Source organism: Drosophila subpulchrella, unplaced genomic scaffold (genome assembly GCF_014743375.2).
Source record: "Drosophila subpulchrella strain 33 F10 #4 breed RU33 unplaced genomic scaffold, RU_Dsub_v1.1 Primary Assembly Seq190, whole genome shotgun sequence".
Lineage (NCBI taxonomy): Eukaryota > Metazoa > Arthropoda > Insecta > Diptera > Drosophilidae > Drosophila > Drosophila subpulchrella.
In genome coordinates, this window is record NW_023665522.1 from 1 (window position 1) to 26,216 (window position 26,216).

At 44.7% G+C, this 26,216-nt stretch overlaps 5 protein-coding genes across 5 annotated transcripts; all 5 read right to left on the reverse strand.

The window, feature by feature from the left end:
- Positions 1 to 3: 3 nt before the first annotated feature.
- LOC119559261 (aminopeptidase N-like) lies at positions 4 to 2,381 on the reverse strand (the record flags this gene model as incomplete). Its single annotated transcript, XM_037872332.1, has 5 exons — positions 1,759 to 2,381; positions 1,174 to 1,470; positions 896 to 1,082; positions 590 to 837; positions 4 to 475 (listed from the first exon to the last, which is right to left on the reverse strand). Coding segments are annotated over exons 1-5 (1,827 nt in total), but the record flags the coding sequence as incomplete, so codon positions are not given.
- A 1,282-nt stretch (positions 2,382 to 3,663) lies between these two features.
- LOC119559263 (membrane alanyl aminopeptidase-like) lies at positions 3,664 to 7,816 on the reverse strand. The gene is made up of 5 exons (XM_037872334.1): positions 7,712 to 7,816; positions 6,702 to 7,395; positions 5,592 to 6,308; positions 4,415 to 5,536; positions 3,664 to 4,069 (listed from the first exon to the last, which is right to left on the reverse strand). The coding sequence occupies exons 2-5, from the start codon at positions 7,388 to 7,390 to the stop codon at positions 3,769 to 3,771; spliced, it is 2,829 nt and encodes a 942-aa protein (XP_037728262.1). The 5' UTR covers positions 7,391 to 7,395; positions 7,712 to 7,816; the 3' UTR covers positions 3,664 to 3,768.
- Positions 7,817 to 9,133: 1,317 nt separating this feature from the next.
- On the reverse strand, positions 9,134 to 12,761 carry LOC119559270 (aminopeptidase N-like). The gene is made up of 4 exons (XM_037872340.1): positions 12,058 to 12,761; positions 11,016 to 11,490; positions 10,715 to 10,953; positions 9,134 to 10,648 (listed from the first exon to the last, which is right to left on the reverse strand). Exons 1-4 carry the CDS (start codon positions 12,756 to 12,758, stop codon positions 9,199 to 9,201), a joined length of 2,865 nt encoding a protein of 954 aa, XP_037728268.1. The 5' UTR covers positions 12,759 to 12,761; the 3' UTR covers positions 9,134 to 9,198.
- A 1,162-nt stretch (positions 12,762 to 13,923) lies between these two features.
- Positions 13,924 to 18,015, reverse strand: LOC119559267 (aminopeptidase N-like). Its single transcript, XM_037872336.1, has 5 exons — positions 17,456 to 18,015; positions 16,853 to 17,008; positions 15,999 to 16,712; positions 14,305 to 15,532; positions 13,924 to 14,241 (listed from the first exon to the last, which is right to left on the reverse strand). The coding sequence occupies exons 1-5, from the start codon at positions 17,995 to 17,997 to the stop codon at positions 14,005 to 14,007; spliced, it is 2,877 nt and encodes a 958-aa protein (XP_037728264.1). The 5' UTR covers positions 17,998 to 18,015; the 3' UTR covers positions 13,924 to 14,004.
- A 1,805-nt stretch (positions 18,016 to 19,820) lies between these two features.
- LOC119559268 (aminopeptidase N-like) lies at positions 19,821 to 24,365 on the reverse strand. Its single transcript, XM_037872338.1, has 6 exons — positions 23,860 to 24,365; positions 22,702 to 22,860; positions 22,171 to 22,645; positions 21,866 to 22,104; positions 20,548 to 21,790; positions 19,821 to 20,203 (listed from the first exon to the last, which is right to left on the reverse strand). The coding sequence occupies exons 1-6, from the start codon at positions 24,363 to 24,365 to the stop codon at positions 19,892 to 19,894; spliced, it is 2,934 nt and encodes a 977-aa protein (XP_037728266.1). The 3' UTR covers positions 19,821 to 19,891.
- Positions 24,366 to 26,216: the final 1,851 nt, after the last annotated feature.

The window sequence follows — 26,216 nt, forward strand, 5'->3', positions numbered from 1 at the left end:
TTGAGCCCGGTTCTCAACGGGAATGCCACTGTGATTTGATGCGGATAAGGCCAACCGAAGACCTTCTCTCAAGGTATAATCATAGAACACCCGTTGGTAGTTCGACTGCCTCAAGTTAAGCAAGAACCACTCAATAGGTTCATCAAAATGAATGAACTGGAAGCTTTCGTTCTTGTGAATGTACTTAGATGGCGTCAGGTTATAGAAATTGGGTGCCAGATTGGTGGTATAAGTTAAGGGCACAGTGTACTTCAGTCCACCTCTACTGCCATCTGTGTAATCCAGAAGGAATCGATCCTGTTGCACGGTGACGAGTGGGAACAAGTGCCCAGGCGATAACCTCACTATTAACATGGGAAAGCCCTCCTGTTCCGTGTAATCGTAAAAAAATTGTTCCACATCCACTTCCTGATTCGCTGGCCAGTTCTCGGAAAGGTGGTATAATAAGTTATTGGGTATAGTGTTGCCCAAGTGGCTGTAAACAGAAAAACCCACTTATTCGTCATTTTAAAAAATGTGAATTTAAAGATAATTGAATTATGACTTTATGGATATTATAACCCTTTTGGTTTAAATACCAATAACTTACTATTGCTTTAGGTAATTCTGGATGGCCCTATCGAAGTTCTGCTCCCCCATGATATTTCGCCACATTCTCAGGATGCAGGCTCCTTTGGCGTAGGCGATCCCACTGAATTTGTATGCAATCTCGGAGGGCGTTTGGATATCCGATTCCAGACTCGTCAGGGGCTGAGTGCTGTTTCGGGCATCTGTGGCAAAGATCAGGTGCATTTGCCGCACCACAAACTGCTCGTCCAGGTGATACTCGGGATATAGCTAAAGAGATGTAGCTACATTTATAGTTTTGTGAATATATAGAGGTGTTATTATTAACCTGGTGTGCCATAAAGTACTCGTAGTAGCGGGCAAATGCCTCATTTAGCCAGAAGTAGCTCCACCACGAGAAGGTCACGCTGTCCCCGAACCACATGTGCGACGTCTCGTGGGCAATGATACGAATGGCGAACTCCTTGTCCGACCAATCGTCTGAGTAACCAGCTTCCTGAATGAGGACCTCATCGCTATTGGTGAACAAATTAAATACAATTTGATTTATAGATTGAAACGCCATGTTTTAGCCAAGGATCCAATTATTACTAAAAAATGAATCACCTGTAGATGATAAGACCCCAGTTCTCCATGCCGTTGTGTGGAAACCTGGGAGAACTGGCATATTGAAGCACCTCGTTTCCCAGCTCTGCATATGGAATCCGGAACAAATCCCCGTAGGCTGGAATGACCCTCTGACCCACTTGGTGGCTGAACTCCGTGTGGTTGTAGAACTCCGGGCGAGTCAGCACAGCGAAATCACTCACATTTCCACGGGCAGAATAACTGGCCACCATGAAAGCCAGCAGATATGTGGACATGACGGGGGTCTCCTCGAAATGATCAACAAAACGATCCCGGCTGAAGTAGAGGAAATCAAGTTACACTTACAACTGGAAAATTTTTTAAATAATTTTTCAAAATATAAATATGATAGTCCTTAAAAAATATTTAGAAAAAAGGTCATTAAGAATTTTAAGAGGAAACAAAATTGTACACATTTGATCATTTGGAATAGATAGCACTTCATTCAATTGTGAAATATAGCCAGATAATAATATAGCAAAAAGATTATTAATTTTAAATTTCCCTCTGGACTTTATAGATTCTTCTGCACTTTAATAAATTTAATGTTATATATATAATTACCTTGCCGCTGTGGTTTCCCTGAGCTTGGTGTTGCCAATTGACTGATACCCGCTGGGACGGACAATCTGCAGCTGGAACTTGGCCTTCAAGGCGGGCTCATCGAAGCAGGGCAGGACCAAGCGGGCGTTGATGCGCTGCATCTGGGTGACGGCCAGCCACCTGGTCACATTGGTGACCTCCTCCACATAGCTGGCGGAGAAGAGCCCTGCCATGTCCGTCCGTATGTGTCCGGTGTACTTGAACCCGAGCGTGTAATTCTGGCCTGGCTGCACAGGCTGCGTCAGCGGAACTTTCACCTGCTGGGTGGCGGCCTCATAAATCAGCCGACTGATATCGATGGCCTCCACCTGGGCCCCCGCCGCATCGAGCAGCCAGCATTCAGATATATCGAGCGTGTCGGCGTGTAGAATGATTTGTGGCACCTCCAGTGGGCCGACCACCCGCAGAGTTATGCTCACCTCGCCATCGAAGAGAGTGGGCTCGGCTGGGTCTCTCAAAACGCCGATGGTCAGGTTATAGTATGACGGTACGACGCTACCGTCCAGCCGATAATCAGCACCATTTACGACGCAGATCAGTAGCAAGTATATTAGCCCCAAGACCCGAGATACCGAACTGCTCATGTTGACCGAAGCTTGGGAACTGGACAGTCGGATTCCCCTCTCTGTGAGATCGCCGAAATCACAATATCAAACAAAAGTTCCCCGCCAAACAGGTGTCGTTTAGATTAGATTGCGAGATGTTCAACAACAAAAACTCGAATAGTCGTCACACTTCTCATACTCGAATATTCTTATCAATACGCGATCGGGTGCTCATTAATCTGCTAAATGATAGTCAATTATAATTTTTAATAGCCCACCGACTGCCGTTTAATGACTTCAGGTCACAAAATGTATTACTAGTTTGGTCTAAAAAGATTTGATTTATGTATTTCAAGTTTTTGTATTCATATTGTTTTAAAATAATAGACTTAAAAAATAAATAAATAAGGAAAGACTTTAGTTTTCAGCGCTCATTTGTATGCAAATATTATTTTTTAGCATTATATATCAGTTTTTATTTGTTAAAATAAAATATTTATAAACAAATTAACATTTAATAAATATTTTTAAGGACTCCCTTAACATTCATTCATCAATAAAGTAGAAAGTCCAATATGGCATTTATTACTGAATTCAATAAGATGTGATAAGGACTTAAGTATCGATTGCTTTCCCCGACAAATGAATCAACTAGAATTAACCAGAAAAAATGGACTGATCATAATCTCCTCGACAAGAACGTAAAAGGTCTTCGATAAGTTAACGATAGTGACAATAAATTATTAATTCGATTGGTTTAGTTTATGATGTCACTTTTATATGTTAGCCACTTTAGTAATCGCTCTTTGATTAGTAATACTTCCTTGAACTTAGCAATCAAATTCTTATCAATTCACATTCAAACCTAAACATATATAATTCCAAGGACCTTTTTTTTTACAAAAATTCATAAACAGGACAAAATGCGTTTTTTAAAGCACACAGAAAGTAAAGGACAAACGACTTACGTTAAAAGATAACAAATAATATCAAAAATAGCTAGACTTGGGGCTTAACAATACTATCAGCTAAGCACTAATTCCATTCAATAAATTAGCAATAAAACATCGTATTAAATTGTTGCAAAAACTTTCAGTAAGAAAAATAGTTTACCACCCTGATACGAATTTATGGCTTAACAATGATCGACTGATTGGACAATCGGCACTTTAGTTCAATGAAATCCCCGCAAGATTATTAACTGAATCATCCGCACACGCTGGCGCTAATCAGATTGTAAACTTTGTCGCCAGGGAGGCCATTCAAGACTAGTGTTCGATCGATTTGCCAAATACCCACAATAATAATATACGACAAGGGGTTATCTACAAAATGGTGTTACTTTATTGGGTGCTTTAAGCGTGGAAATACTTTATGGACGAAGGGTACTCGTGACCCGATTGCACCTGTCCCCTAAGGAGTTAGTTTAGTGGCGCAGCATGGTGACCAGGGCCACCATCAGAAGGCTAAGGGCACTGAAGGCATTGACCATGGCGCTTCCACTGCGGTAGTTGGCCAGATAGCTGCGGAAGACTCCTAACTTGGCGGTGGCCCAGTCCAGGTTCTCCTTCACGGTGGCCTCAGCGGCGGTTAAAGTGGCCAGCGAGCTGCCGAACTTGCTTCCATTGTTGGTATTGAAGGTCTGCAGGTCGGTCAACTGCTGCTGGGTGGTGAAACGGGCGGCGATGTTGGAGATCACAGTGGCCACTGCGGAGTAACCACCCATGCTGCAAGGAAACCCAATAAATGTATTAATAAAATATTTATAGTTAGTACTTAGGTCCAGTTTCTCAATGTCAAGTTAAAGTTCTAGTTTGCAATCTGTCAGTGAAAGTTAGCATTAAGTAAATTTGTTCGAAGGTGAAGTTTAACTATTACGAACGACAAATCTTTATAGATTCACTGAAAAATGAGAACCTAAGAGTGAAAAGGTTTGTTAACCTCTGGTTAACCTCTGGTTAAAAGTTTTCAGTTAGATAAATAATTTCAGTCAGTTAAACACCAAACTGATTGTTTACAAAACATCAAGTTAACCCGACATTGAGAAACCATTCCCTTAGAAGACTACTTACGCCTCGGCCAGTTCCTCGTATTTCTGGGTGACCAGGGCGAACACCGGGCTCACGTTCTCGTTGTTCTCAGTGTAGAGAGTGGACAGAACGGAGGACTTGTCCTGCCGGCGAATCTCATCGCTGAGGATCAAGTTAAAGACCTTCTCGATCAGGGCCTGGGTCTTCACACAGCCGAAGGAGGTCTGCAGCAGGGTCTCCTCGGTGGCCACGGTCTCGTTCTTGAACTTGTAGTACAGGGCCTCGAACTCGGCTTCTCCACCCTCACGCAGACCCACACAGTAGACGGTGGCGCGAATGTTCTTGGGCACGGTGGTCAGCGACTGGAAGTAGACCTTGGCCTTGCTGATGCAATCGGCACTGCCGTAGCGACAGGCCCAGGAGAGGACCTTGGTGCGCAGATAGATGTCCAGGGCGGTATCACTGGTGGTCTCATTGAAACCCAGCTGATTGTAGGCCTTGTTGGTCAGGGTCTGGATGTAGGTGTTGAAGTCGGCGGTGTCATTGCCCAGACGGATGGTCAGGTAGCTGAACCCATTGAAAGCCGACGTCCAGGGAATGTAGTTGGTCTCCGTCTCCAGATACTCGATCACATCCAGAGTGAGGTTGTAGGTGATGTGCCCGGCCCTGGCCAGATTGAACAGATCGTCCACGATCTGGGCACGGTTGTTCTCGTGAATGCCTCCCCAATTCTCGGTGTTCAGAACGGAATGAATGGCATGCCAGTTGCTCTCAGAGTAGTTAACACGATAGTATCCAGTCTGCTGAACATTGGCCACAATCCATTTGATGCTCGAGTTGAACAACACAGTAGTGGTCACATCAGGGTTCAGGATAAACTTGGGTGTGGCGTTCGCAAAGTTAATGGCCTCACTGGTGGTATAGGAAATGGGCACAGTGTACTTCAAATTGGGATCGGCTCCGTCGTTGTCCTTCAGCAGGAATCGCTTCTGGGTGAAGCTGACCGAACTGAGGTTGGCGGCCACCGAGACGGTGACCACCGGGTAGCCCACCTGCTCGGTGAAGCTCTTGAAAATGGCCTCGGAACTGGCGTTGTAGCTGGTGTTGGGCCACTGGGCCTGCCATTCTCCCAGCAGATATCCGGGCACCGACGGCTGATATTCGCTGTAAAAATTGTCTTAGTCATAGGCCTACGAATTGGTTTTACCCCAGTACTTACTACTTCTTGAGGTACGCCTGCAGGGCCAACTTAAACTGCTCCTCGCCCATGGTGTGCTTGATCATTCGGATGAAGCTGGCTCCCTTGTTGTAGGAGATGCTGTTGAACATGCGGCTCAGATGGGCAGGGGTGTAGGTGTTCTCATCGCTCAGCGGATTGGTGGCATTCGTGGAGTCCATGGCCATGACGGACTGCACCTGATCCACCACAAACTGCTTCTCCAGCTCCCACTCATTCTCGACCATGGCGGTGCCGAAGTACTGGAAGTAGCGGGCGAATCCCTCATTCAGCCAGGTGTAGCTCCACCACTGGCAGGTGACCAGGTCACCGAACCACATGTGCGCCTGTTCGTGGGCCACCACGGCGGCGATGGCCTGGCGGGAGGCCAAGGTGGTCGCCGACTCATCTACCAAAAGACTGCGCTCCCTGTAGGTCAGCAGGCCCCAGTTCTCCATGGCACCGGCCGAGAAATCGGGAATGGCGGCCATGTCCATCTTGTCGTTGCCCATGGAGTAGTAGTCCTTGTCCAGGTAAGCGCCCATCTCTTTCAGGATTTTGATGCCCACGTTGTAGGGGTACTGGGTTTGCGCATAGTACTCGGGACGGGCGTAAACTCCGAAGTCGTCGTCCTTGCGGGCCACAAACTCGGAAATAATGAAGGCCAGAAGGTAGGTGGACATTTTGGGCGTGGTCTTGTACACATCCGTGAAATAACCTCTAAAAAATGGGGTAAACAAAATGAACAGCGTTAGAAAATTCTTAGAATTATAATTCTTAAATTATAATCTGATTCATATCGATTTTGGCATTAACCTTGATAACTAGGCCCTTTTCACAATGTCATGTTAACTTTTGTCTGTAAGATAAGTTTATGTTTTGGACAATTGTAGTTTCTCAATATCATATTAGGGTTCTGACATAGATAACAGACATAACAAAACTAACAACACAAATTGCTCCGCTCTTCATATTAATAGTCTCTGACAAAAAACAAACTGGACCCTTAACATGACATACAGAAATCGGCACTAAAAAGATAGCTATTTCGACACTAATTTGACAAAACTAAAAAACCTATAATGTTGTGTTAAGAATGGTAGAATTACTTACTCCTCAGTGCTGGGGGAGGACGAGATGAGACGGGTGTTACTGGCCGAGTTGTAGGTCCTGTAGCGCTTCAGGGTGACATTGAAGGTGGCCTTGAACTGGGGCTCATCGAAGCTGGGGAAGGCACGGCGGGCGTGGTTGGTCTGGAACTGGGTGGAGCCGAGCCACTTGGTCACATTGTTGTCGTCCACATAGTAGCTCCGGTAGAAGCCCTGCATATCGTCCAGCATCAGACCGGTGTACACGAAATGGAGAATGTATGGCGTATTTGGTGCCAAAGCGGTTGGAGCCGTCAGCTGAACAATATCCGTATCATCGTTAGTGGAGTTAGTTGCACCAAACTGAGTGGAAGTCGGATTGGCCACACCGTCAGCTGGCTTCAACCAGTACTCGCTGACCGAATAGGTCAGATTCTTCGAGTGCAAGTGCACGGCCTGGGTGCTCTGGTTGGATACGACTTCAATGTAAACTTCGCCATCGAAGGTGAACCTCTTGTTGCCATCGCTCTCCAGCAAGTAGGGTCGCAGTGTGATGTTGTAGCTAACTGGCTTGATGTGATCGGCCAGACGATAATCCTGCAGCTCGGTGGCAAAAGTCGTGGGCGGCTGGATATCCACAGTTAGCTGACGAGTTCCTGCTGAAGTCAAGGACACGCAGGCTGCCAGAAGAACAGCCACTCGCAGGGAGAACATTTTAGCTAATGGTAGAAATGTTAGTAAAAATTATATTAAAATATATTTTAGAAAAAATTAAATTGTAAATAAAATAAGAGATCGTTTCCAATTAGGCTTGTTCTTAAAATTTAATAAGTGTTGGATGTTTTATCCAGGGAGATATCAAAGACATATCAAACAATATCTATAAAACGCATGTTTTGGGGTCGGGTTTTTACTAAAAATTTATAGCACGAAGCCATAATATATGGCTGTTTTCGGATTTTTCGTTCGATCTACGCCATTAGAGTTTCAATTTCACCAAAACGATCCACACTTATATAATCACTAGAAACTCACTTTTCTAGGGATCGATCGCGGACCCGGGACTAGAATTAGTATTTCGCACGCCACTCGGCACGCGATTCGATTCGAAAACTAAAGGCCGCCTGGCTTTGGGGCCAGTATATATGGGGAATGTGCAGCGTTTGGCGACTTTGTCATTATCAGCGGTATATCTGCAGCCTTTAACGTTTTATTTCGGCCCAGATAAAGCTGGCCTGGTCTATAGATTAAGCGGCGATAGCGATAAGAAGTCATAGCGGTGATTTACACACTTCGCCATTGGCTACCAATCCACTCTGACGTTTTTCGAATATTGCCAGACGATGGCATAACGTTTCGTTTTCGCTGCACCGTTTGTTTGAGGAAGCCTTGGCACTTTATGGCGCTCTGCCTCCAATCTTATCGAGGATGATTTGCAGTCTTTCGAGGAATATTATCATGTCTCTTGAATCATGGTGAATGCAAGATTAACAATCGGTTTTTAATCAGGCACTTCAACTATTTTTTGTAAATTCTACAAGGACTTAGTTTTTAATATTTGTTGTAATCAATATTTTAACGATCAAATTTTTGCCAGTCATTTTTCATATGTACGTATATAAATTTTTTTCCATTTTACCAATTCTATCGTTTTTATTTATGATGAAATAAAAAAGTATTAAAAACAAGCTTTTTTGGATATGTTAAGACTAGCGTTAATAGGCTTGTCAAAATTTGAGACACAATCTGATATCTATATTGCACTCTTTTAGGAACTTTTTCCTGTTGTTAACCACTTGACGAATATTGATTAATGAGTGCTCAAGCAAATCAGAAATCGAAAGCCAGTGCGTATATATGGTCTGCGTTTTGACAAAATCCGGAAAATATACTTCCTAAGATCAGCTTAATGTTAAGGCTCTATACAAAGTACTGTTCCTCTTTGATGTCATACAAACTAAAATTAGTTAAAACCAACTTTCCCGAACTTATAGGCAATCTAAATGTTATAAACAATCTCAATCGGTGTCATTAATTATCGTTGACAAGTTAATAATAAGCAAACCAATAATAAATTAACTATAATTTGGGCTATCAAACTTAATACAGAATTTGATAATTTGCTTTTTCTTTGCAAGTGGAACCAATAATCTTTGTCACCAAAGTAAGTACTTTTAGCAAGTAGATCTAGATTTCATGGTTACCGTTTGGGGAACTACATACTATACAGGTTAGGATTTGGAAATCCATTGCACTTATGGATTTAGTTGCCAAGGCAGATTACGCATGTATTTATGGCCTTCTTAGGGGCGCAAAAACTTCGCTTTCCCTCTTCCTAGAAGCGGAAATGTATGAGATCAGCCCGCTTATCTTACCACATCGATCGCGCACTAGCAATTTACTGCCATAAAGCCGTTGAAGGGAACCGTAAATTCTAAGGCAAGGCAAACAAGAGTCTTAGGGAATTAATGGAATTTATTGTGGCACGAGTGCAAGTCTATGACTAACTTAGGATCTACGTTCTAGAACAGTTTGGCGGCCAGAAGGCAGGCCAAGATGGCCAAGAGGGAGGCGTTCAGGGCGGAGCTGCCGCTGCGGAATCCGTTGACCCAGGTAACCAGGGGATCCCTGTTGGACGCCAGCCAGGCGTAGTTGGCATTCACATTGGCATCCACGCTGGCCTGCAGCGTGGTGGGCACATACTCGGTTCCCTTGACGGTGTCCACCAGTTGCTGCAGTGCCTCCTTCTGCTTGTCGTTGACCGTGTAGGCAGAAATGCTGACAATGTCGCTGTACAGGGGGTTAACGCCACCGAAACCGCTGGTCAGCTGAGCATATGCCTCCCAGTTCCTCTGCAGGAAGTCGATGGCGGCCAGGAGACCTACCTCGCCGCGGGTATAGGCTGGACTCAGCAGGGTGATCCTCTCCTGCTCCCTCAGGCCATTCGTCTTGTCAATACTGCTCGAGACGAATTTCTCCAGCTGGGTGGTGCTCTGGGAGCAGCCCAGGGCGGTGATCAGCAGACGACGCTCGGCCTGGTCGTTGGAGTTGATCAGCTTGTCGTACACAAAGTCGAAGATCTTGTCATCGGCTTGCTTCAGTCCATTGCAGTAGACCTGCGACTGCAGATTGGGTTCGATCGTGGTTCCCTGCTCCACCAGTCCGGTCAACTTAGCCTTGGTCTCCGTCAGGCAGTTCTCCAGACCAGCCAGACAGGCGATGTTGATCAGCAGATTGCGGGTGAACTTAACCAGATGCTGCTCACCATTCAGATCGTTCACTCCGAACTTGTCGTACTGCAGGCTCACCAATTCCCGGACGTAGAACTGGAAGTTGGCGTAATCGGCATCGCCACTCAGATAGCGATTAAACAAGGTGATCACCGTGTTGGCGGCAGACCACGGGGAGTACTGATCCTCCTGGGGCAGATAGGTCAAGAGCTCCAGCAAAGTGGCATGGGGCACGCGACCACTGGTGGCAAAGCGATACAGATCGTTGATCAACTGGGCTCGGTTCCGGGGATCAATCTTGTGGGGACGGGCGATCAGACCATTGGTGATCAGGGCCCAGTTGTCGGTGTCGTAAAGAACGCGGTAGTAGCCGGTGGACTTCTTGTTCAGAATCAGCCAGTTGCTCTGATCCAAGTTGGCATCGATGGTGATCTCGGCCTGCTTCAACAGGTAATGGGTGGCCTCGGTGTTGCGGAAGTCGGGATTCGAGGCGTCGGCATAGTTCACCGGCACATACCACAACTTGTCGCTGGTGTAGTCCTTGTCGTTGGTGTAAACCGACTGCCTGATGGTGAAGCTTCCGTTCTCGTAGTTCCTGGTCACGGTCAGCAGGGGAACTCCGCCCTGGTTGCTCCAGCTGCCCATCATGTCGGCCACGGTGGCGGAAACGGCATAGTTCTCCTCAACGGCAGCCTTGGCAATGCCCTCGAACAGCTTGGTGGGATTGGCGGCAGTGTATTGACTAGAGGGTATCAGAAGTGCCGGTTTAATAAAAGGTCTATCAAGGAATTTCCAACTCCAAACTCACTTGTCAACCAGGTAGTTGTGCAGACCGCGCTGGAAGACTGTGTTGGTCAGGGCATGGCGCCACATGTCCAGAACAGAACCAGCCTTGGCATACGAAACGGAGTCATACAGCAGGGCAATTTCCGAGGGCTTCTGGACAAAGTAGCTCATGGGACGGGCACTTGCGCTGGCATCATAAACCAAAGCGCTCTGGTAGGAACCGGCATGGAAGGTCTGGAAAATGTCCCACTCGGGATAGGCCTGTAAAGCATTTCTGAGATTAGAATCGAAACTAATGGGAACACCTCGTCAAAAAAACCCACCAGATCCACAGCCAAGTTCTCGAAGAGGGTGGCGAAACCCTCCTTAAGCCACAGGTAGCTCCACCATTCGATGGCTACCAGATCTCCGAACCACATGTGGGCATCCTCGTGAGCCTCGATGGTGGCAATGTTGGTCTGGGTGCTGATGGTCGAGTTCTCGGGGTTGTACAACAGGTACTCTTCACGGTAGGTGGCCAGGCCCCAGTTCTCCATGGCGCCGGCGGCGAAGTCGGGAATACCAGCCTGGTCCAGCTTGGGCAGGGCGAAGGGGACGTCAAAATAGCCGGACAGGCGTTTCTCCACCAGCATTCCGGTGGTCAGGGCCCACTCCTGTTCGTGCTCGGTTCCCTTGCGGGAGAAGACGCGCTGCGGCAAACCATTCAGCTCGCCCTCCGAGTAGACAAACTCGGAGACGATGAAGGCCACCAGGTAGGTGGGCATGTTCACGGTCTTGTTGAAGGAGGTGATTCCAGAGCTGAAATGGGATGTCAATTGAAATTCGAAATTTTTAAAGTTGGTTTAAGCAAAAGTAAGCAACTAATTTTTAAAAAAATAATAACTTTAAAAATTAAGAAATTTGTTGGTCAACGCCAAAAAAATAAATGTTTTAAAGGTAGAAACTAAAATTAAAGCTATTTGACTTTAGTCCGAACTTTGACCATGGTAAAACAATTTTCAGAAAAACAGAATTTCGATAGTTGCGTTTAAAGTTTGGTAGATATCTATACAATTCTAACCGCCAGGAGGGTAACCATTTTTGTAAAAGTATACTTAAGCAAATAGATTCTAAAAGAACATAGAAAAATGTTTTGCGGGTACAAAAACCCTAATTAATAACAGCCATTAAATGTATTCCCTGGTATTGTAGTTTTTTTTGCTTATCATAAACTCGTTCTATCAAAAGTAGAAGCTCCATAATTTAGCTTGCAATAAGAAGTGATAATTATGTAAGGGGCCTATAAATTTATATAAAACCCTAAAAACTTAATACAAATGATAAAACCGCGAAAAGCTAATTTAGATAAGAGTTAGGGGCACCAACCTGGTGGCAGTCTCGTTCACTGGCATGTTGCTGATGGCATTGTAGCTGGGATCGTGCTTGATGGTGATGGTGAACTCGGCCCTCTTGGAGGGTTCATCGTAGCAGGGGAAGGCGTGGCGGGCGTCGGTGCTCTCGAACTGGGTGGTGGCCAGGTACTTGGTGTTGCCCTCCTCGTCCGTGAAGGTGGACAGGTAGAAGCCTCCGTTGTCCGTGCGCAGATATCCCTGGTAGTTGATCGTCAGAATCCAGGTGGTGCCGACGGGGAAAGTGAGACCCGTCCTGCTGAAGGTGAGGAACTCCCGTTCCGACTCGTATGCATAAGTCAATTCCTGGGCCACTGCTCCCACCACATTCTGCTGGATAATGGTGGCCGTAAAGTTCTCTAGTTGGCGGGCATGCACCACAATTGTCGTGGTTTCCACCAAAACGCTCAAAGTGATGTCTACAGTGCCATTGAAGACAGTGTCTCCGGTGTGCACATTGGTGCTCAAGGACACGGCATAATGGCTGGGGATCGTGTCGTTGGGCAGACGGTAGTTATCCTCGTCGGCGAAGGGGACCACCGATCGCACATTGGGATTCTCTAGGCTCTGCAGCTGCTCGAAGGGCGGAAAACTGCGGACCACCGCTGCCTGGGTGGCGGAAATGGCCAGCAGAAGGACCAAAAGTAGGGACATCCCTCCGATCTGAACGCGACTCATGGCGAAAACGCGACAAGACTAAATTGCCCAACTCTGAGCAGCCACTTTTAAGCGAGGCATTTCATCTTATCTATGGCCCGGGCATAAAGATTACCCCAATCTACACGCCCAGAATGACCATTACCCAGTGTAGAATAAGACGAAATTGGGTAGTAAATCAAGTATTCGACTTACCCGTAAAAACCATGAATTGGTATTTTCTGTATGGTTGGTAACAATCACGTCTAAGATTATGGCGAATAAGTGTGAGCATTTGAAGATAGACAGCTGATAAACGTCTCAAGTAGGCGGACTGCCCTTGATCTGATAAAGTTAACTGACTTTTATAATATCTAAGATTACGAACACCCAATCGCAATTTAAAATTATGCTACAATACTATTCATTAAAGTCATGAAAGAAATTCCAGATGCTTATCAAATTATGAAAACAACTATCAAGTCATGAAAGAAATTCCAGATGCTTATCAAATTGTGAAAACAACTATTAATTTCAGGGAGTTAAGGAATCTAAAACACTTTCAATAAAACTTTCAGCATTCTTATCAGACTTGCTGACATGACTATGAAATATATACGCCTACTTACCTTTTAGTACAGCGGTCGGCACGAAATACAATGCATTTAGTCTTTCATTTGTTTGAATATAAAGAGCATCCGTAAGGCATTACTTAGCAAAATGTCCATACTATGTAACAATTAGTAACAATTAAACCGATAGTATGAGGTTAGAGTCTGCCCATATATTGCGTAATTAAGTGGCTTAATTATTACTTCTGTAAAAAAATTATTTTTTTGTTGATTACGTAATATACGAAAAGCCCCTTAGGTAAAACCCAAAGCAATTGATTAAGAATGAATCCACAAAAATTCTTTGTTCTTGAAAATTCCAGATCACTATCTGATACAAGCATGTGAACCCCATAAACCACTCCGTCCATTGTAAATATCCACTTGATAATTGAATTTCGTCCTAAGCTCAACTATCAGTGCAATATCGATAGCTCTGGTATTCCCATAATCGTGATAAGATTGACCAATGCCACACTTCGCAATTAAGTCATAAAACGATCAATTCACAATCCTATCCATGGAACTTTGAACATCCCGACCAGGGGAATTCATCAAGCCAAAAAAACTACCATCTTTATCAATACTATATTCCGTTCTGATTAACACACAATCTTTAATGTTGACTCATGTTACTTTACTGAATTTATGATTAATACTTGACCGCATGACTTAGCCTAAAATAGCCTGTAGAACAGCAGGGCCATCGCACTGACCAGGATCGTGGAGATGGAAGAGGTCACAGTGGGACCACTGTTCTCCGAGAAGGTATCGGCGATCCAGTTGAGCAAGGGATCGCGGTTGACATTCAACCAATCGAAGTTGGCAGTAATCCTGGAGTCAATAGTGCTGCTCAGGTCATCGTTGAGATATTCGGGTCCACTGGCCTTCACAACATCCACCAAAGCGTTGAGCTGTAAAGTAATTGATAAGTTTATGAGTCTCTGGGAACTACCTAAAATTCTCTAAGAACCCACCCTTGTCTTCTGCTTCTCGCTGACCACATAGGTGGCAATGCCACGCAGGGCGGTATCAAGGGGCTTGGAAGTGGCCGACAGTTTGGCATATGCCTCCCAGTTGGTCTCCAGGAACTCCAAACTGGCGGTTAGACCAATCTCGCTACGGTAATAGGAGTAGTAGAGGAGTGAAGTGCGCTCCGATTGGCTCAGGCTATTGGTGGTGTCCAGGGATAGCCCCAGGAAGTCAACCAGTTGGCTCGTTTGTCCCGAGCAGCCCAACGAGGAGATGAGCACAAGGCGATCGGTTGCATCGGTAGAGGCCAACAGTTCCGACTGGACTCTACTGTAGATAGCATTGGTGGTGGATCGCAGACCGGCGCAGTAGGCCTGGGTCTTCAAAGTGGCCTCGACGGCAGGGCCGTTGTTAAAGTGATCGGACAGCTTCTGGGCCGACTGGCTGTAGCAATCACTGGATCCCACCTGGCAGGCCAAGCTGATCAGGACGTTACGCAGGTAGTTGTTCAGGTAATGCTCGCCGGGAATCTCGTTCACTCCGATCTTGTTGAAGATGGGATCGATCAGTTGCTGCACGAATCTCTGGAAGTTGTAGTAGGAATCATCGCCCCTCAGGTAACGATCGTAAACGGTGAGGATAGTGTTGGCAGTGGACCACGGGGCATACTGCTCCTCATTTTCCAGATAACTGAGCAGGTTCAACAGGATGCTGTGGCTCAGGCGATCGGTGCTCACAAAGATGTACGTATCGTACAGCAGTTGAGCCCTATTCCTCGGGTGGATCTTCCAGGGCTGGGACTTCAAAACGGCAGCAATGAGTGCATAGTTCTGGGCATCGTATATGGTGCGATAGTAGCCGGAGTTCTGTACGTTCACCACGACCCAGTCATCGCTGGAGATCTGAACATCCGAGAACACGGTCTCCGTCACATTCAGCAAATAATGAGTGGCACTCGTGTTCCGGTAGTCGGGATTGGAGGCAGTGGCAAAGTTGAGGGGCACATACCAGGTTGCCACATTCGAATCATCCTTGTCGGCCACGTAGCGCTTCTGGGTGATCGTGAAGGTGCCAGTCTGGTAATTTCTGGTCACGGTGAGCAGGGGATAACCGGCCTGGTGGGACCAGCTGCTGAAGATGTTGTCCACAGAGGTGGGCAGCGTTAGGCCCAATTCATTTGCAGACTCCTGGAAGGAGGCAAACAGGTCCCACTCGTCGCAGGATGTGAATTTACTAAAAGGAAGAGAAAATAGTTATAATTCGGAAATGTACTGCATACCATTAAGAATGTGTATGTATTTGTTCATTTATACAATCTTTAAAGGCTTCTTTTCGGATGATATAAACTGAATTTTATAATCAAGGCAGTCTATATTTGTTGCTAACCAAAGTATAATGAACAAGAATTTAAAGTATTCCCCTTTAATTTTGAAATTATTTCTTGAAATGAGTCTAAGAAATTATGCTACGTAAATCTAATAAATTCAAAGAATACTTTTAGGAACTATTTCTGAAGTGACAGTTAAAGAGAGAGTTTACTATCTGTCCAATAGGCTATTGACAAGATAACCCTGATAGACAATCTGATTCTGTAATTTTGGTATTAAGGTGAATGGGTCTTGAAAACGATGTATTTTTTTCAACGTGGGGGCTCTTTAAAATAACTAACTTCTTTTTTTTAGTAATGCTTAGTACTCACTTCTTGGTCAGGTACTTGTTCAATCCATTGCGGAAAACCTTGTCCGACCAGGCATTCTTGAACATGTAAAGAACACTGGCGGGCTTGGCGTACGAGAAGGTGTTGTACCGGTTGGAGATCTCGTTGGGGGTCTGGACGTAGTGCGTCATGGGCACGGCCGAGGCCAGGGCATCGTTCAGCAGGGCGCTATTGTAGTCGTTCACATGGTAGATCTGGTAGGTGTTCCACTCGGGGAAGGCAATGTCGTTCGATTCGTAGGAGAACAGGGTGGCGAAGCCTTCCTTGAGCCACAGATATGTCCACCATTTCACGGACACCAGATCTCCGAACCACATGTGCGCGTACTCGTGTCCAATAATGTTGGCAATGTTCGTCTTTAAGTTAGTTGTCGAGTTCTCCTTGTTCCACCACATGTACTGCTCACGGTAAGTGGCCAGTCCCCAATTCTCCATGGCTCCGGCAGAGAAGTCCGGAATTCCAGCCTGATCCAGCTTGGGCAGGGCGAAGGGAACTCCGAAGTAGCCGGCCAGGCTGGACTCCACTACCAATCCAGACCAGAGGGCCCACTCCTGCTGATCCTGCTTTCCCTTGCGGGAGAAGACACGTTGACGCAGACCATTGAGTTCTCCGGTGGTGGACTCAAAGTCGGACACAATGAAGGCCACCAGGTAGGTGGACATCTTGGGGGTCGTCTGGAAGACGGTGACTCCAGAACTAAAAGGGGAGAGAAACAAATTTACTTTATAAATCTAAGTGTAAAATAGTGGGAAATGCAAATTAGTAGTTTTAGATTGCAAGCACTGCGTATGATTGTTTTGTGACACTGGATCATCTTAAATTATTATAATACCAACCTGCTGGTAGTCTCATTCACAGGCATGTTGCTGATGGCGGTGTAGGTAGGATCGTGGTGGATGGTGATGGTGAAGTTGGCTCGGCGAGCAGGCTCATCATAGCAGGGAAAGCCGTGACGGGCATTGGTGCTCTCGAACTGCGTGGTGGCCAGGAAGCTAGGGGCAGAATTTAATACTCATTATTTCCCAATCAAAACGATTATCACACTTTATGTGCCTGTCATATGTCAATACACTAATTTGTGATTATTAGATAAGCTAGATTGTGTGTTTTTGATACGAAATTAAGCAAGCAGAAAAAAAACCCAATCAAATATAGTACAATTGTTATTAAAAGATCGATAAGCACTTGCACCTTGGGTACAAGGATTCTTAATCAATAAAAGGTAAAACAAGTACAACTAGTTAAGAACATGAAAAAAGTTTTAAGATTAAGAGCTTGTTTGATATGCTTTCTGCAAGGTTTGATTGTATCAAAGTAACTTTATCACTGGACAACTGATTTAAAAGTTTTCAATACATAATAGCATATGAAAAATATTTTTTCAGGTCAAAAAAGGTCCTATTTACCAAAAAAAAAAAGATCCTTTTAGTTTCACTTACTGCTGCTGGCCATCGTCATCAGTATAGCTGGAGATATAGAAACCGCCCATATCGGATCGGTGGGTGCCGTTGTACTTGATGGTTAGGGTCCAGTTGGTGTTCTCTAAGAAGCTCACGCCAGTTGCATTGAGGATTAGGAATTCCCGCTGCAGTTCGGTGTACACAGTAAGTGGAATCGCAGTGGGCGTGACCTCATCCCGGCTGATGATCGAGGCCTCGAAATTCGACGTCTGGCGGTAGTGTAGCTTTATGTCCGTGGAAGTCTCCAGCACTCGCAGATCGATGCTAACGGTTCCATTGAACTGGGTGTCGCCAGTGTGAACATTTGTCCAGAGTTCCACATTATAGGATTCCGGTTCCGTGTTGTTCGGCAGTCGGTAGTTGCCCTCACTGTTGTCATCTATGCGGGGAGTGGCAAAGAGTGCAGATCCCTTGGTCTCCAGCTGACCATCGTCCAAGGATTGTGGCAGGATCAGGCGCGCCTGCAGGCTGCCCACTGCCAGCAGCAGAAGGACACAGGAATTCAGGAGCCAACGTGCCATGTTGGGTGCTCCAGAAAAGGCACTTGGTTATTGAGCGGCCGCCGCTTGGCCACGGCTTATTTATGGACTAGGCCTTATCTAATCCTCAGCGACGAGCGCCATAAAGATGGTTGCGCAATACTCGAGAAAAACGTCAAAGCTCCGGTTATTGGCCAAGAGTGCACTGGGCCAAGCCAATCGTGGGGGATAATTAAGCAGTAAAGCGGTCAGATATCGGCTAGTCTACCTGCTCTCAAAGGTTCTCAAGTTGGTCCTCAAATACTGCAAGAAGTACCACATTTGTAAGTACCCTTTCTAATCACCATTAAAATGATTCAGAAGCCTGATGCTTATCAAATTGAGCAGGATAACAGTAGAACTTTATTCGTAATCGAATTAGTATTCTTTTTATTTGGCCTAAAAACAACTACGCAGTACATTTCTAAATTATTGCCTCGTCTGGGACGTGTAGGAGTTTTAAGGTACCGAAAAAGTGCAAGTTGTTATGGCTGTATAATCAAAAATGTTATAAATACTCGAAAATATTGATTAAAAATGCTAATAAAATTGACGAGTCATTGAATGTTTAGTTAAGACCTAAAATTTTGTATATGTCAGGACTTGAGGAACTAACTTTAATATTTCAGTTCACAGAATTTACAGTGGTCGGCATATGTATTTTGACAAAATAAAAGTTAAGTATACTCATAACTTGAATTTACTTCTTGTAAACTATAGGCATCAATGGAAAGGTAATTTCAATGCCGTTTGAATGATACAATACATTTTTTTACCCATTCAGTACTTATTGAAAAGGACAAATTTGTGTAAATCAACTTTTAAATTTTTTTTAAAAACTTTTTTCTTCGTCTTGAAAACTTAAATTTTTTGATGCAAAAAGTTTCTTCAAACAAAAACAATAGTAACTGCAAAAAGAATTTTTCAAAAATCATTTTTCTTATATTTTTTATGAATTTTTGAAAATGCTTAAAAACAGGCATTTGAGCCATATTTTTCTCTTTTTCATACAAATTTTTTCCGACATTGTCACCTTCAAAAAATCATAAAAAATATAAGGAAAATGATTTTTGAAAAATTCTTTTTGCAGTTACTATTATTTTTGTTTGAAGAAACTTTTTGCATCAAAAAGTTTAAGTTTTCAAGTCGAGGAAAAAAGTTTGAAAAAAAAATTTAAAAGTTGATTTACACAAATTTGTCCTTTTCAATAAGTACTGAATGGGTAAAGAAATGTATTGTATCATTCAAACGGCATTGAAATTACCTTTCCATTGATGCCTATAGTTTACAAGAAGTAAATTCAAGTTATGAGTATACTTAACTTTTATTTTGTCAAAATACATATGCCGACCAGTGTAAGCTGATACAATAAAAATCTTTATAAATGCCATTTAATACCACTTTTTCATTGTATTTTCCTGTATAAGATTTAAACTGATACAAAAAAATCTTTATAAATTCCATTTTATACAATTTTCTTATTGCAGTTATACAATAACAATCTTCATAATGCCATTTTATACCATTTTCTCATTGCAGTTACTGACTTAGGTTTTATAAATTTGATATATGCAATTTTAGTTTTTAGTTTTTTTAAAGCAATGCACTGGTTGATATACCGGTTTATGGGCCATAAACGGGTATCAGAGATATTTTATAATTCCTTTTAAAAATGGGAAAATACTCTTTATTAAAGTTTGACGTATAAAAATAGGAGCGTGTTTTCCCCGCTTATCAATTCCCCATAGAATCGAACTGAATCGCTTATCGGTTATTCAAAAAGTGGTGAAAAGCTCTTCGCTGTTAATTGATTTGACTCGAGTGTGTTGTTGTATAGAAATTAATTTATTTGTAAATAAGCTTGTACTTATGTAGAACCTAGTAGAAACAAGAGTGATCACCTATACATATCAACTATTTGTAACGCACTTCGCAACACCCTAGTTGCCTCCATGAGGATTCCCTCGTTCCGACTGGATCCATTGGACGCACTGAGGGATGCGGCCAAGAGGGCATCACTTCTGCTGGTCGACTGGGGGATCTCGCTAAGCAGCCAGTTGTGGATCTGCTGCTCGAACTTGTCCTGGAAGTTTTCGCTCATCTTCACCTTTTTGCCCACCAGCGGCGAATCGGACTCGATCAGCTTTTGGTCCGGATTGAGACCCTCCAACTTCATGTAGTTCGCAATGTTCTGACGAAGTCTCACAAACTTAAAGGAAATTAAATATTAACAAGATAGTTAAGAGGATTTCTAAAAATATTCGTTTCAGAATGGATAATTAAATATTTATTAAAGAGGGAGAGGTAGGTGGCGGCCCAGCCTACAGCAATGAAATATTTATTTATTAGGGGAGGTTGTAGGTTGTAAGGTCTGTGGCGGCCCAACCTGCGCTCTTATTAAGCAAATATTTTCTTGATATATTTTCCACTAAAAATTAAAAAAAATATTTTGTATGAAGTTATAAATGCTCTTCAAAATGTTTTTATTTTTTATTTTAATACTAATGTTTTTTGAGAGCATTCAAATAAGTAAAAAATATATGTTCTACTCACTTGCGTTCTCTGATGTCTGGGTACAAATCCAGCGAGCTGTTTAAAGTGTTCCAAAAAGTTTGGCGAGCGGCAGAACACCTTATAATTGCGCTCAATGTACTGCCAGATGACCGGTCGAGAGGCCAGGTTGGACTTATAGATGTAAAGAAGATACATCATATTATCGGGTTCGGTAAGGATCACGTGCGTAGAGTTCTCGCCCAGTAGGACTTCCAGGTAGTACAACAGGTGGCGATGGCTCTGAGTGCACCGGAGACCATATATCAAGTCATCGTAGTACACCGATTCCCGATCCGCCTCCTGTAGCATATCTATCACCCTGTGGAAGTCCCGATCGCTCAGGTAACGCGCTCCCATACACAAAAGAGTATCGGCCGTGGCATAGAACTCCGATTCTGTTGAGAAATTGTTTTTATTGATTATATACTCCTTGGCCACGCCGCGTGTGTACTCCAGGCACTCCGGAAGATCCGCTGAGCAGGCCATTTGTAGGATCCCTAAACTCGTATCCAGAGATATATTGACAGTATGTTCCAGGTAAATACGTCTGAAGATGGGACTGACCAGGCGGCGTACGAACTCGTTGAAAAGGTTCTGTGAGGATGTTCCGAATAAGTTCCTCGTCAAGCACTCAATGGAATCGCCCACTTCGCTCCAGATCAGCGGGTCCTCCTCAAACTCAAGGTACTTGAGCAATTCGAACACCAATTCTACGTGCTCTACTTCGTTATGTTCGACCAGGGGCTTGAGATCCCGGAAGATACTGGCTCGATTTAGCCGATGAATGACCGAGTGATTGGTCTGCAGTTGCCTGGCGATGGCCATTAGATTATCCTTATCGTAGTGGACGAGATAGAAACCCGTCGCCTGCTTGTTTACTATAATCCAATCCCTGCCGCTCAGCTGGATATCCAGATATTCCAATCCTATGGAATACTCCGACCGGGGCGGCATGAAAATATCCGCTTGGGTGTCCTCGAAAGAGGGCGATTGTGAGGTGGCGAAATTCAGAGGTATCCACCAGAGCTCGTCCTTCGAGTGAACCGATCGCTGTGTGAAGGTGATGGAGTTGTTCTCGTAATTCCGGGTGACCATCACAATGGGCAGCCACTCGCTGTGCGTCCAGGAGAGCATGATATCCCTTATCCTAGTAGCCCAAGGTTTGTGGGAAAGGTACTCATCTTCCAGAATTTCCGCTTGCAGGGCATCGAAGAGATTCAGCTCGTTGGCCACGCTATAATGACTGGGCGAAAGAGCAGAGGACCTTGACCCATGAATTCCAATTGACCAGTTCGCGCAGCTAGTCTCTATAACTTACTATTTCTCCAGAAAGTGGCTGATGCCCCGCACGAAGAGCTTCTGACGGAAGGCATTGTGGAACATCTTTATTACGCAGGCAGAACGTTTATAAGAAATGATGTCGAAAACCGACATGATATCCTTGTCACCCTCCACATAATGCGTCATCGGGCGAACATCAAAGAAACTATTATAGCTGTAGGCACTATCCGCCTCAAAGGCTATAAAGGAATCCATTACTATGGCATCGGGGTAGAGCTATGGAAAAAAGATAAAATATATAAGAGAAATGTTCCTGATGTTCGAGAAATAATAATAACCCACCAAATCTGTGATCACATAGCTAAAATAGGTAGCAAATCCCTCGTTCATCCACGTGTAGGTCCACCACTCCGGCGAGACCAAGTTGCCGAACCACTGGTGAGCAATCTCATGGTTCTGGGTAATCTTGTGCATCATAGGAAATCGAGCATCCGGCCCTCCGATGTGCATCAAATTGCTGTCCTTGTAGGTGATTAGACCCCAGTTCTCCATGGCTGCTCCGTAGTTCTTCTTCAGCGCCACGTGATCTAATTTTGGCAGGGGATAGGAAACACCGAAATAATCCTCGAAGGCCGCCACAGTTCTCACCGCATTCTTCATGGCACTTTGACCCATTTCCTTGTATATCGCCGGAGAGTAGACACTCTGGGTGACCCCTCGATAAGTCTCAGATATGCTCTCGAAATCGGAGATGACAAAGGCCACCAGGTAGGTGGAAACAGGTGGGGTTGTTTGAAAAATGGTGGTTTTTAATTCGCTGTAATTAAACTAAGAGTAAGTAAGGCTTATCTTATGTGTACCTTATTGACTTACCCATGCGAGAGTATTTCCTTTACAGGCATATTGGATATGGCCGAATGGCTGCTGCCATGAGTTAAAATTATGCTAAAGTTTGCCTTGAATCCCGGCTCATCGTAACAGGGAAAGATAAGACGTGCATATGTGGGCTCCGATTGCGTGGCGGCAATGTATCTGTAAGATGTAAATAGTTGGGTCAATAGGTAATACCCATTATAATCTATTTTTAAGAACCATTTAAATCTCCATTAAATATTACAACTCGTTGCCCAGTGTAATTGCCGCCTGCTGCCTGCCTACGATTTTTTATTAAACAAAATCATTTCACTTCAAAAATTCCCAGTCCCATTTTCAGATCAACGAACGCTAAACAAAAAACCAGTCACAGCCTGCGGCTGCCGGAATGATCAATCATTTGGAGAACCTGCTCTCACTTCCACGGAACAATCGCGTCTCGTTATTCCCAACCGAAGAGCATGGGTCATGCGAATAGGCTGCCCAATCGAAATCAAAACAAATCGGCGTACTAAGCGTAATACAAATACTACTGTTTTTTGTTGTCGTTTTACTATCTACCGGGAACTGATAAGGCGCGACTCCTAATTGCTGACACAGTCATTCCCCTTTATAAAGAATCCCCCCATTCAGCGTTCTCAATGTTTACATCGTCACCCTGGTGACGCGACGGGATCAACCGATTCCGCCATATGCGATGAGCATATACCATACATGTGTGTATATATACTATATAAGGCAGATAGCGATAAAGTCCGCGAGAACCGTCTACGACAGCAAAGTAATTAAAAGGCAATGCCAAACAAATGGAAATAATAACAAAGTAAAAGTGAGAGCGTAGGCAAAGTGAATCTATCTCCGGGTTATGTAAGAGTAGCTTTCTTATAATCTGGATGAGCGCGTGCCTGTCGATGGTATTTCCTCAAGTCAAATGAACTTTTTTTTATGGATATGATATCCAGCCTTCTCTAGTGGTTATCATAGTTTATGATAAGAAGTAGCAGCTTTGTCATAAAAATGAAAGATAGCCAACATAAAAAAGGGATCGTAAAGGTAATCCAATGAATCTTTTCTAAATTTAAACTACTACAAATAGGTAGAGGTTTTTGGGTTTTTACACCTATGAGACACTGTTGCTACGAAAGATAAACTACTCACGAGGTGCGGTTGCTCTTCTCATCCGTATAATCCATGTAGTAAAGACCCGCGGGTCGCAGTGTCATAGTGGCCGTGTAGAGGATTTCCAGGCGGTATTGCTGGCCCTCCTCAAAGACCAGGTGATCCTCATTCTCATTCGGATGGATGATGAGGTAAGCTGCCGCTGGATAGAGCGTGTGAGTCAAGTCGTCCACGATCTGGGAGCCCCCGTCCGTCAAACGATGGACTGTGATCTGAATATCGGACAGGTTCTTGGCGTGCATTACTATCTCATTCGTTGAGCGCCGGATGGCTACGTCAATGGTGGCATTTCCGCTGAAGAGCAGTGTGCCCTTGTGAATATCACTGGATATGTGCAGTTGGTAGAACAGCGGATATGTATCGTTGGGCAGGCGCAGGGATCGCTCTCGCTGGTATTCCGTCGCCAGGGATTCGCTGACCACCAGGGCCAGGGTCACCAGTAAAGCACCCGAAACCGAAGCCACTCCAGACAGCGGCGTGATCATGGTGATACGAAAAACGCGAACCGGATCGAATCAATTGTATCTGTTCGCGCCCTGGCAACCGCAACTCAACTGAGCGGCGGCACCGAGCACTCGGGTTGGTTATAGCTAAAGCCCCTCCAGTACCGATAAGATAAGCCGGACGGCTGATCGATGGGCACTCGTATAAGAGAATACACACGTTCTCGTAAGAGGTGCAAACAACTCGATTCGCTTGAAGTGAGTCGTCGAGCTCTCGAGGGAGCGGCATTGAGCAGGTCACGGTGCGGTCCTTGGCACACTAACAACAAACACCCCAATGCGGGCTTTACACCAAAATTCACTCTTTTTGTCAGGTGGTTGTGGACATCCCTAGGGGTATACCCGTATTTCTCTCAAACTATTGTCTTTGGAAAGACAAACATAATCAACCCTTAAGTGTAATGAGTGCTCGATCAATAACCTGTTTCTTGTTGATCAGCAATACTGTTGGGGCGATGCGGCTTGATCGTTGGAAATAGTTGAAGCCCCAAGACTGAATGGTACCCAAAAAACACGGGAGTACTTTTGGGGTTTTTTCGCGACGAGCGTAGGTGTTTATTAGTACACTTTGAAACATGAACTGCCTAAGCCTAACTTAACTTAAGCGCTCCAGAGCAGAGCGGAGACTTAGGGGAGAGATGGAGAGCGGACGGCAGTGCGAGCGCGCGAGATGTAGACATCTGGATAAAACTGCCGCTCGACACTGCCTCCTGAAATTAAACGCCCTTTTGACGTGAACATTCTCCCCCCCCTTGCGAGGACACCCGTAGCAAGAACCTCAGGATAGTAGGCTCAGGAACACGTTGGAAGTGTAGATCGGTCGTCCGTATGTAGGAGAGTGTGGTGGTCCTTTCCACACTTGTGGCAGTGATGACCACTACGGCAGGAGTTCTTGGTATGATTGTGAGCCAAGCAATTGGAGCAGTACTTCTGGATATGTACTTCCTGGAGCCGATTCTGGGGGCTTAGCCGTAGAAAGTGGTGGCACTTCCGTAGAGGATGGATCTTTTGGCAGACTCGGCATTGGTAGGATTTAATACCTCGAGTACGTCTGCCATCCAAGGATGGGTATGGAACCCAATACTCGGATGGAGTATTCTTAGGAGGGACTTTTTGTACGGAAACTTGCGCTGAATAGGACGAAATGATGTGTGGAACTGAGGCGGTTACTGGCCTTGGAGGGTCGGATGGAATTGTCGGAGTAGTAGGGCCGCTGTTTCGATGCAGCAATGTGTGATGCCGATCTTGGCAAGTGAGACAGTTGTGAGCGCTTGTGCAATCCCGGAATTGATGGCTACTTGCAAAGCAATTGGAGCACAACTGCTTCCTTTGAATATAGGCTAGGCGATCGTCTACCGTCATCTGTAGGAAGCGTGGACATATACGCACGGGGTGGTTCTTCTTGGAACACAGATCGCAGCCCTTGGGTATCGGAACTAACCTTGTGTTGAAGGAATTTATTTTTGGAAATTCTGCCACTCGATTTGTGTCTTTGGACTGGACGTGGTGGAAATTGGCAGATCGGAAGCTATCGACGGCCTCAAGAGTTCGATGGCGCTCTGTCAAATATGAATCAAACTCAAGCCACGTAGGAATTTCGGCTTTATTTTGGATGGATTGCTCCCATAATGAGAGAGTGAGCTTTGGTAGTTTTGTCGAGCACATATAAACCAGGATAGGGTCCCAATTCTCAATATTAACACCGGAAAATTTTAAGGAAGTTAAGCAACCTTGAAAAGTGCGTTGAAGTTCCTTTAAGGCTGCTCCCGACTCCTGTGCTATGGATTGCACATTGAAAAGTGTTTTCAGGTGACTGTTCACCTGCAATCGCTT

What these genes read in the sequence shown, in the direction of transcription:
- LOC119559267 (XM_037872336.1), bottom strand. Translation starts at nt 17,997, where the DNA reads ATGGCACGTTGGCTCCTGAATTCCTGTGTCCTTCTGCTGCTGGCAGTG. An exon ending in GATGACGATGGCCAGCAGCA is followed by an intron (nt 17,009 to 17,455) that starts GTAAGTGAAACT and finishes TTCTGCCCCTAG; the next exon opens with CTTCCTGGCCACCACGCAGT. An exon ending in GTGAATGAGACTACCAGCAG is followed by an intron (nt 16,713 to 16,852) that starts GTTGGTATTATA and finishes CTCCCCTTTTAG; the next exon opens with TTCTGGAGTCACCGTCTTCC.
- LOC119559268 (XM_037872338.1), bottom strand. Translation starts at nt 24,365, where the DNA reads ATGATCACGCCGCTGTCTGGAGTGGCTTCGGTTTCGGGTGCTTTACTG. An exon ending in GAGAAGAGCAACCGCACCTC is followed by an intron (nt 22,861 to 23,859) that starts GTGAGTAGTTTA and finishes TACATCTTACAG; the next exon opens with ATACATTGCCGCCACGCAAT. An exon ending in AAGGAAATACTCTCGCATGG is followed by an intron (nt 22,646 to 22,701) that starts GTAAGTCAATAA and finishes GTTTAATTACAG; the next exon opens with CGAATTAAAAACCACCATTT.
- LOC119559270 (XM_037872340.1), bottom strand. Translation starts at nt 12,758, where the DNA reads ATGAGTCGCGTTCAGATCGGAGGGATGTCCCTACTTTTGGTCCTTCTG. An exon ending in GTGAACGAGACTGCCACCAG is followed by an intron (nt 11,491 to 12,057) that starts GTTGGTGCCCCT and finishes ATCCCATTTCAG; the next exon opens with CTCTGGAATCACCTCCTTCA. An exon ending in CACAACTACCTGGTTGACAA is followed by an intron (nt 10,649 to 10,714) that starts GTGAGTTTGGAG and finishes GATACCCTCTAG; the next exon opens with TCAATACACTGCCGCCAATC.
- LOC119559263 (XM_037872334.1), bottom strand. Translation starts at nt 7,390, where the DNA reads ATGTTCTCCCTGCGAGTGGCTGTTCTTCTGGCAGCCTGCGTGTCCTTG. An exon ending in CAGGCGTACCTCAAGAAGTA is followed by an intron (nt 5,537 to 5,591) that starts GTAAGTACTGGG and finishes CAATTTTTACAG; the next exon opens with CGAATATCAGCCGTCGGTGC. An exon ending in TACGAGGAACTGGCCGAGGC is followed by an intron (nt 4,070 to 4,414) that starts GTAAGTAGTCTT and finishes GTTTCCTTGCAG; the next exon opens with CATGGGTGGTTACTCCGCAG.